The following is a 10,575-nucleotide window of genomic DNA, read 5'->3' as shown; positions in this document are numbered from 1 at the left end:
TAATTTCCTTAAGTATCTATTAATTCAGAGTTGTAAGTGATCGAATCAACCTGCTAAATACAAACTCTGAAACAAAGAGTTAGAATGGTATAAAAAGCTCAGTTTTTTTGGAGACTGTCCTTTTAAAAACTCACACAAAATACTGTAAAACCCCACACACCTATCTCTAGAATAGGCCCCCTGAATCACATACACACACACATAAACTGTGAGGGAAAACACACACACATTCACAAACCTGGAGCATGTACTTTAGTGGTTGTGAATGTGTATGTTTTCCCTCAGAGTTTTCTCAGGATTTGGTGTGGTGCTGACCGCTGAGGAACTGGACTTGTGTTTGCGTGGTTGCAATACCCCAGCATTGCAGGAGCTTTCAGTCATTGGTTTTTTATTCACAACCCCTAAAGCTCATGGTCCGGGTTTGTGAATGTGTGTGTTTTCCCTCAGAGTTTGGTGTTGACCGCTGAGGAACTGGACTTGTGTTTGCATGGTTGTAGTCTTTTTCTTAAGCGGAGTCCTGTAACTTTTTGTGCGGACCATATGATCAATATAACGCTGTAACAGGCATCTTCCAGTTTGGTCATTTTCTTTAAAACTCTCAGGGTCTCGACCAAATTGCACAGCATTTACCAAGGTCACTCCTTGTGCTAAATTTTCTTGGGTTACGCACAGACATTGCAAAGCATAACCTATGTCAATAAGAGTGTTTAATAAGCTTTCCAAACACCGGTCAGCTCACAGGTCCCAGAGCTTGCAGTTTATATCCTCCGAAGTCCAACTCACACAGTCATGGTGCCATTGGGCTGGTGCGGCTATGACACAGCCCTCACAATCTTCAAAAAGCTTTTCCCTAAGGCCTGGTCTACACTAGGCTTTTATGTCGACTTTAGCGCCGTTATATCGAATTAACCCTGCACCCGTCCACACCAGGAAGCCATTTAGTTCGACATAAAGCTCTCTTTAAATCGATTTCTGTAATCCTCCCCAACGAGAGGAGTAGCGCTAAATTCGACATGGCCATATCGAATTAGGCTAGGTGTGGATGGAAATCGACGGTAATAGCTCCGGGAGCTATCCCACAGTGCACCACTCTGTTGACGCTCTGGACAGCAGTCCGAGCTCGGATGCTCTGACCAGCCACACCCCCGGGAAAATTTGAATTCATTTTCCTGTCTGGGCAGTTTGAATCTCAGTTCCTGTTTGGACATCGAGGGGAGCTCAGCAGCAGTGGCAACTATGCAGAGCTCTCCAGCAGAGATGGCCGTGCAATCTAATAGAAAGAGGGCCCCAGCATGGACTGATCGGGAAGTCTTGGATCTCATCGCAGTGTGGGGCGATGAGTCCGTGCTTTCAGAGCTGCGCTCCAAAAGAAGGAATGCTAAGATCTACGAGAAGATCTCCAAAGCCATGGCAGAGAGAGGCTACAGCCGGGATGCAACGCAGTGCCGCGTGAAAATCAAGGAGCTGAGACAAGGCTACCAAAAAACCAAAGAGGCTAACGGACGCTCCAGATCCCAGCCCCACACATCCCGTTTCTACGAGGCACTGCATTCCATCCTGGGAGCGGCCGCCACCACTACCCCACCCCTGACCGTGGACTCCGAGGATGGGATATTGTCCGCGGCCGGTTCCTCGTCGGACATGTTAGCGGACGGGGAAGATGTAGAAGGAGATGAGGAGGACGAGGCAGTCGACAGCGCTGGCACCGCTGATTTCCCAGACAGCCAGGAGCTCTTCATCACCCTTACCGAGATCCCGTACCAACCGTCCCCATCCCTTACCCCGGACACAGAATCAGGGGAAGGATCAAGCAGTAAGTGCTGTAAACATGTAAACATTTATTTAAAACAGAACGGTAATATTTATACTATTAACAATGTATGTTTATAAAACTGCTGTAAACTAGTAAAAAAGAATCAGGTGCAAAACAGGAATATTTACAAAGGTAACAAATGGGTTTTCATGATTTCTCTGTCTTAAGCTCTTCTCAATTTAGTCCCAAGTATTTTAAAAATTTTTCACAATGTCCGTTACTACATGATTCCCAGGCCCAAGACGCTCCACTCCATAGTCCCAGTGCACCTAGGCGAAAATCTGGTCAATGTGGCCGGGGATTGACGAGAAATCCTCGTAGGAGAACTCCTCGTAGGTCTCGTGGAGGTAGATCTCAAGCCTGTTTATGAGGTTCCGGGGTAGGGCGATCTTACTGGGCCCTCCGTGGTTGCAGACATGTCCCCTCCACGCCACAATCAGGTACTCGGGGATCATGGCCCGACATAGCATGGCGGCATACGGCCCCGGTTTCTGCATGCTTTCCCGCAGCATGCGTTCTCTCTGGGTGTCCGGGATCCTCAGGAGGGTGATGTCGCTCATGACGCCCTGCTTTGAATTAGGGAGGGGAATGTTAGTATTGGGACTGCTTTACAGCCACGCGGTGGAGGGAGAGGGGCAGCATACAGGGATCTTTCCCTGGGACAGCCGCGAGGGGGTGGGACAGGGGCAGAGTTGATGCTGTCCTGATTGCTGGCAGCAGAGACTGGCATTGCTTTCAATGTGAAAGGAGGCCAGTGCTACTGCTGGAGTTTTAAGCAGCCACAAGTCTCCGGCTTACCATTATTGCCCGCTCCAGAAGTTCAGGTCTCCAGCCACAGTTCTCTGATCACTCCAAGACCTCCGCAAGTCCACAGGCACTGAAGGCGACGGCCGAAAATTCGACCTTGTCCTGAGTGCGCATGTGAGAGGTGCAGTGCATGGTCTTGTTCACAGAGAAAGACTAGGTTCTTTGTATACAATTTCATTTATCTGTCTCAGGAATTCACTCCCTTTTTACAATTCACACAGACACATCTGCGACTGTCTCCCAACCCAGCCTGTCAGCACACTCCCAGAGGCTAGCGCAGATTAGGCGGAGGAAGAAGAAGACGCGTGAAGACATGATCTCATAACTAATGGGATGCTCCCGAGCCCAGGCAGCCCAGCAGACACAGTGGAGGGAGAACTTGTCACAAATGCACCGAGCAGTCATGGAACGGGAGGAGAGGTGGCGTCAGGAGGACCAACAGGCTACTGAAAAGCTGCTTGGACTAATGAGGGAGCAAACGGACACGCTCCGGCGCCTTGTGGATGTTCTGCAAGACCGGAGGCAGGAGGACAGAGCCCCGCTGCAGTCTATCTGTAACCGCCCTCACCCGCCACCAAGTCCCACACCACCCTCACCCAAAGTCCAAAGAAGGAGGGGCAGCAAGGGCCGTTAAAACTTTCAGTCAACCCCTGCAGACTGCTCTAGCACCAGAAGGCTGACATTCCCCAAAATTTCATAAGTCCTTTCCTACCCACCTCACACAAGCCCCCGTCCAAGTTTCACCCCCCACGTTTCATGTCTGGTTGGCAATAAAATGTTTGTTTCTGTCCATTACTGTTTCAGTCAGGTTCTTTTGAGGGAGAGTCTGTCTGGAGGGGGGGAAGGGGCTTGGTAATTGGACAGGACAGTGACCTTTAGCAGGGTACAGAGGCGGTGTCAGGTCCAGCATCAGGACACATACACAGTGCAGTCACTGGTTACCCTGGTCAGTCTGGGAGGTGTTTTTCATGTTCTGGGGGGGGGGGTTGCTCTGTGACTTTGTGGCGGGGGAGGGCAGTTACAGATCTTATGCAGCGGTCCTTATCCTGGATCACAGATCCACACAGCAGGGGATCTGTAACCCTACTTCCCCTGCCAGAAAGTCACATAGCCGACACATACACACAGTCCCCCCCAGGAGTGCTGGCAGGCTCCATTGAAATAACCAGTCCACCAGTGCGGAGCCTGTCATTCCGGGAGTTTAGAAGCATCATTTGCATCAGAACACTGAACCCGCCCCCCGCCACAGTCTGCGTCCCCGGTTTAAAATATTCCCGCGAAAACAGCAATACAGACAACGGTGTTCATTAACAAAATCGAAATGATTTTATTTTTTGGGAAGGGGAAGGGGGTGAAGGGGGTATGTAACTGGAGAGGATAGTCAAAATGAACTGGGTAAAGAAACGGGGGCAGGTTCAGCTTTTCTGTCCACAAACTGAAAAGTCACTGGTTGCCCTGCTCACTCAGGAACCTAGCTTTCAAAGCCTCCCGGATGCACAGGGCGTCCCGCTGGGATCTTCTAATGGCCCGGCTGTCTGGCTGGACGTAATCAGCAGCCAGGCTATTTGCCTCTAGCTCCCACCCCGCCATAAAGGTCTCCCCCTTGCTCTCACACAGATTGTGGAGCACACAGCAAGCTGCAATAACGATGGGGATATTGGTTTCACTGAGATCACAGCGAGTGAGTAAGCTTCTCCATCTCCCTTTGAGACGGCCAAAAGCACACTCCACCACCATTCTGCACTTGCTCAGCCGGTAGTTGAACAGTTCTTTTTCTGTGTCCAGGGCGCCAGTATAGGGCTTCATGAGCCAGGGCATTAGCGGGTAGGCTGGGTCCCCGAGGATGACTGTAGGCATCTCCACATCCCCAAGAGTTATTTTGTGGTCTGGGAAGTAAATACCTTCCTGCAGCCGTCTAAACAGACCAGAGTTCCTGAACACGCGAGCGTCATGAACCTTGCCCGGCCATCCGACGTAGATGTTTGTAAACCGTCCCCGATGGTCCACCAGTGCTTGCAGCACCATTGAAAAGTAGCCCTTTCGGTTGATGTACTGGCTGGCCTGGTGGTCCGGTCCCAGGATAGGGATGTGAGTCCCATCGATAGCCCCACCGCAGTTTGGGAATCCCATCGCGGCAAAGCCATCTATGATGACCTGCGCGTTTCCCAGGGTCACTACCTTTGGGAGCAGTACCTTCACGATTGCCTTGGCTACTTGCATGACAACAACCCCCACGGTAGATTTGCCCACGCCAAAGTGGTTCGCGACTGACCGGTAGCTGTCCGGCGTTGCAAGCTTCCAGAGGGCTATGGCCACTCGCTTCTCAACTGTGAGGGCTGCTCTCATCCTGGTATTCTGGCGCTTCAGGGCAGGGGACAGCAACTCACAAAGTTCGAGGAAAGTCCCCTTCCGCATGCGAAAGTTTCGCAGCCACTGGGATTCATCCCAGACCTGAAGCACTATACGGTCCCACCAGTCCGTGCTTGTTTCCCGGGCCCAGAATCGACGTTCCACGATATCCACATGACCCATTGCCACCGTGATGTCCTGGGCGCTGGGGCTCGTGGTTTCTGACAGCTCTGTGCTACTCTCCGACTTCAGGCCATCACGGCGGTGTCGTAGCCTCCTCGCCTGATTACTCTTCATCTGCCTCAGGGAAAGGTGTATGATAAGCTGCGAGGTGTTGAGAACGGCCAGAAGTGCAGTGATGGTCGCAGCGTGATCCATGATCGCAGTGCTGTGGCGTCCGCACTGTCACTGACCAGAAAAGTGCGCGAACTGATTTCCCGCCGGCGCTTTCATGGAGGGAGGGAGGGCGTTAGTGACGGACGGATGACGACAAATTTTTTTTACCCAGAAGGCATTGGCGGCTCGACCCAGAATTCTGATGGGCAGCGGGGACTGCGGGAACTGTGGGATAGCTGCCCACAGTGCACCGCTTCCAATATCGACGCTCGCCCCGTTAGTGTGGACTCACAAAGTCGAATTACTGTCCTTAGTGTGGACACACACGTTCGACTTTGCAATATCGATTCCACATATTCGATTTAAGTAAAATCGAATTACCCTCGTAGTGTAGACATACCCTAAGATTAAGGACAGCAGAAACAGCAACATGCACAATAGAACGCATGACTTTTTAACGTTCATGACATTCACCAGCTCAGTTAGTTATGTGCCAAGCCTCCTCCTTAAATCCATATAGCTGTCATCCTCGTCATCCTCGTTAATGCTTTGTATCGGCATTGAGCAAAAACAAGGCGGGCCCGGTTCATCTTCACTGTCTGATGCAATGCTTTCCAGTGCCTCAGGGTCCGCTAGAAAGGCATCATCAAGCTGTCAAGATATTTTCAGAAAAGAAACAACTGTAAGCACCCACTTTAAGCAATCCCGGGTCAGTTTCTAGCCCCATTACACCCCATCCTCAACCGTCAATTCTTAATTGTTCATTTACCCGAGCGATGTCTTTTCCATTCACCTGTCCACCAGTGATTCCCACGAGCCACGGTCACCTTCCTACTCTAGAGGGGTGGACAACGAGAGGCCGTCATGCTCATCGGTCTTCCTCAGAAGCGGTTGGGTTTCGGGGTTGGGTTCCAGCATATCCATCAATGGCTGGGCCAAAGGGCTCCCCTCAGCTGCTCCCTCCTCCTCCTCAGAACTGTTGCTGATGTAGCACTTTCTCCGTGGGCTGTCAAAGGCCCTCGGAGCTAAAACAAAGTCTGAAGTTCTCACGGGGGTGGTGAAGGAATCCATGTTTCCTCTCAGCTTTTCCACGATTTCTAAAACATGCGTTCTTGGAATGAAGTGGCCTCTTCCATGCACTGCTGGGCTTTTCTGGGGCAGTGCTGCACTCTGATTGGTAGAAGGCGGTAGGGGGAGCTCTTAGAGGGGGTCACAGGACCCTCTTCTGGGCAGGTCATCCCGCCCCGGAACTCCTCCCTATTGGTCAAATTCCTCCTCAGGGCAGTTCTATGGGGGGGAGCCCATCCTGATTGGTAGAGGGCGGTGGGAGGAGTTCTTAGAGGGGCCACATGACACCCTTTGCTTCCGGTCATGTGTCCATCTTGACCCCGGAATTAATACCCCCAGGGGCGGGTCTTCGGGTGACCGGTGGGCGGGGCCTGAGGGATCAGGGGGCGGGGCCTATGTTTGATTGATGGTAGGCCCCTTATACTTCTTATCTCTACAAGAGAGCCCTTGGAAGAAACTAGCTGCACATTTATGTGTATGCAGAGGACACCATTATCTGATCATAGTGGACTATTTTCCCATGTATATAGAAAACATAGAATCATAGAAGTGTAGGACTGGAAGGGATCTTGAGAAGTCATCTAGTCCAGTGCCCTGCACTCTTGGCAGGACTAAGTATTATCTAGACCATCCCTGATAGGTGTTTGTCTAACCTGCTCTTAAAAATCTCCAGTGATGGAGATTCCACAACCTCCGTAGTCAATTTATTCCAGTGTTTTTCCTAATGTCCAATCTAAACCACCCTTACTGCAATTTAATCCCATTGCTTCTTTTCCTGTTCTCAGAGGTTAAGGAGTACAATTTTTCTCCTTCCTCCTTGTAACAACCTTTTATCGACTTGAAAACTGTTATCATGTCCCCCCTCAGTCTTCTCTTCTCCAGACTAATAATAATGTACTGAAAGACATAACAAGTCACAGTGTAATTGACTTGAATTGAATCATTATTCCATAATGATAAGTGATGGACAATGGATCACAATTCACTGCAAGGCCTGGAGTTCCACTTCTGCTTAGCAGAAGGGAGACAATATTGTTAAATAAATAAGTATACAATAGTAATTACTAATCACAACCTACTTCCTTGGGAGAAAAATTTCAGTTGTGTTTGTGTGTCTGTATGTGTGAGAGAGAGAGATTTCCTTTCATCCAAATATTTCAATTTTAAACTACAGATTAAATTTAATTTAAATTCAGTTTCCTGTGCTTTCGTTAAACTTCACACCTTCAACACTCAGTCTGCCAGGACTGACTGATTTTAGCCATTGTTACTCATGCACTTTTTCTATTGAGGGTTATGGGACAACTGACATGAGTAAATATTACAGAGCAGAGTCAGTCTCTGCAGGATCATGCACTCTCTGGGCTGTTCCCCAACCCACATGGTGAATCTCTGAGGCAAGAAAATCCGCCAATAAGCACAGGACCGACCAAGATAGAGGAGGAACTTTGTCACACTAAGCAGAACTCAAGTTTTACTATATAGTCTGCAGTCAATCAGGAAGTAAAGGGGGGAATGGGAACAGGGAATGGGGTTGGGGGAATTGGAATCATGTTTTGCTAAGGGGCGGAATGGGAACAGGGAATGGGAACAGGGACACAAGCAAGGCTCTGTGGTGTCAGAGCTGGGAAGGGGGACACTGAGGAAGGAAACTGGAATCATGCTTGCTGGAAGTTCACCCCAATAAACATCAAATTGTTTGCACCTTCAGACTTTGGGTATTGTTGCTCTCTGTTCATGCGAGAAAGACCAGGGAAGTGAGAGGGTGAAGGAATAAGCCCCCTAACAGACAAACCTTCAGAATATAAGGAGCAATCTAGATACACTGGGAAATGGTAGGGAAAAGCCGTGGATACTTATGATATCAATGAACTTGGTAATTGTGCAACCCATATTAGTGGTGGTGTTAATTACTTTGATTTGAAAGGCTATACACTTACTTAGGCAGTTGGGAAACAGAAGGGATGTATATGAAATACAGGCCTCTATAAAGCCTTAGGAAGCATTCTATGGCTTCACTGGTGAATGTTGAGAGTGAAGCCATATTTAGGCCTGATAAGAAGCCTGCTGTGATTTTTAAGAGTCTGTTCTGATAACCTTCAACGGTGTGGGCATATGTAGGACAACTGAACACATGTAAGAAGTTGCAGAGTAATCATATTTGTGAGAAAAAAGATAAAGCCAATTATAAAGTTAAGAAAGACCGGTTTGAGCAAATACAAAAGCTGTACAGATGACAGTGATCAACTGATGTGGAAATCGGAGACTAATCCAGACGTATAAGAAAAGAAAACCTTGTCTCGTGGAGTCACTTCAGAAAACGAAAGCGTAGTATGCATATTAGCAGGAGAGGAAGAGTGAGGGTAGGTTATCTCGGATGTCACCATGGCCCCATTTCAGAGTGACTTGAGCTTTTGACTTGGCCATTTGCAAAATTCATTCTTAATAATTAGACACAACTTTTCTTAACAATTTGGCATCATTGAAACCTAATGGCTACAAATGTAGCCTACACGTGTATTAAGTTTTAAGATTATGTAAAGTGTCAAGAGTATGTTTTATTCCAGTTTTAAGATTATTAGGGACAAAGAAAGGAGAGATGACCAATGCTAAATTAATTAAAGAGTATATTTTTAATTCTTTTATTCTCATGAGCTGTTCAAGATGTTTACTTGAAAAGTCGTCCACAGTCAGAGAATAACTAATCAAAGTTCAGGGAGGATACACCTTATGCTTCAGACAATAGCGTGGGAGTGGGGGTGTAGTGCATGACTCAAGATTTGGCTTCTTCTCCTAATTTTTCTCCAAATTCTGTCAGATGGCCAGAGGTAGGCAACACCCATACTCCACCATGGCATCAAGGAAGTCCTGATCCAGAGAGTCATAAGTTCAAAAGGATCATAGAGCGGAATATGGGCTATGCATATGATTTGAGTTTCCAAAATGATATCCCCATGATTGGCCCATTTTTTATATTAGCTAGAAATATCTGATTTCTTGCAAAAGACAAAAAAATCCAAGGCTTTTTTCCTCAAGGCTTCCTTCACCTTCTTGTTTCTCAGGCTGTATATGAGGGGGTTGACCAACGGGGTCAGGACTCCATAGAAAACAGAAAACATTTTGTTCAGGTCCCTCAGTGCATCAGAGTCTGATAGCAGATACACAATGACTAGAGTCCCATAGAAAATTGTCACCACAATGAGGTGAGAGGAGCAGGTGGAAAAGGCCTTCTGTCTCCCGGTGGTGGAAGGGATTCTCAGGATGGTGGTGATGATGGAAACATAAGATACCAATGTCAATAGAAATGGAGGCAGTGTAAGTATGGAGCAGAGTACGAAAGCATAAATTTCCAGCATGAAGGTGTCACTGCAGGCCAGTTTTATTATTGGGCTTAAATCACAGAAGAAATGGTCAACTTCACTGGGGCTACAGAATGTTAATTGTGATATTAGTAACATCGTTGGCAAAGGAGCCAGAAATCCACTTACCCAAGAGCAAGATGTCAACTGGAGGCAGAATCTGCCATTCATAAGGGCTGCATAATGTAATGGCTTGCATATGGCTAAATACCGATCGTAAGACATCACAGATAAGAGAAGGCATTCTGTAGATGCCAGAGAACCAAAGATATAGAATTGTGCGATGCAACCACTAAATGAGATGGTTCTGTCTCCAGTCCGAAGACTGGCTAGCACTTTGGGCAGGATGGCGGAGGTGTAGCAGGTCTCCAGGCAGGACAAGTTCCCCAGGAAGAAGTACATGGGGGTGTGAAGGTGCTGATCAGCCACAACTACCGCTATGATGAGGATGTTCCCGGCCACGGTCACAATGTAGATCACCAGAAAGAGCAGGAAGAGAAGGGTTTGCAGTTGAGGGAGATTCCCAAATCCTAGGAGGATGAATTCTGTTATGGTTGTTTGATTCCCCTGGCATTTGTTTGCTGCGGGTTTCATCTTGGGGAAATAAAACAAATTTTGCAATTTATAATCTAACTTCCATTTCAAAACAGTCTACATTTTAAATTTGGCTTCCCCTTGCTGGTCGCCATCCCAATGGTTGAGTCAAGACTCCAGATGATGGAGGTATTCTGGGTAAAATTTTCAAAAGTGCCTAAGTTCAATCACATTGGAAATGTTCCTATTGTCTGGTATCTGTATGATTGAACACATCTTGCCTAAGCCTCCTGAACATTCTTGTATATT

General features: G+C 47.9%; 1 protein-coding gene across 1 annotated transcript; it reads right to left on the bottom strand.

Annotated features, from left to right (window-relative positions):
• Positions 1-9,348: 9,348 nt before the first annotated feature.
• On the bottom strand, positions 9,349-10,326 carry LOC112121343 (olfactory receptor 6N1-like). The gene has a single exon (XM_024220369.1). It carries the CDS (start codon positions 10,324-10,326, stop codon positions 9,349-9,351), a length of 978 nt encoding a protein of 325 aa, XP_024076137.1.
• Between the last annotated feature and the right edge of the window lie 249 nt (positions 10,327-10,575).

This window comes from Terrapene carolina, unplaced genomic scaffold, assembly GCF_002925995.2.
Source record: "Terrapene carolina triunguis isolate 2854851 unplaced genomic scaffold, T_m_triunguis-2.0 Scaffold25444, whole genome shotgun sequence".
In the NCBI taxonomy this organism is placed as follows: Eukaryota; Metazoa; Chordata; order Testudines; family Emydidae; genus Terrapene; species Terrapene triunguis.
This window is presented reverse-complemented; position numbering and strand designations above follow the sequence as displayed.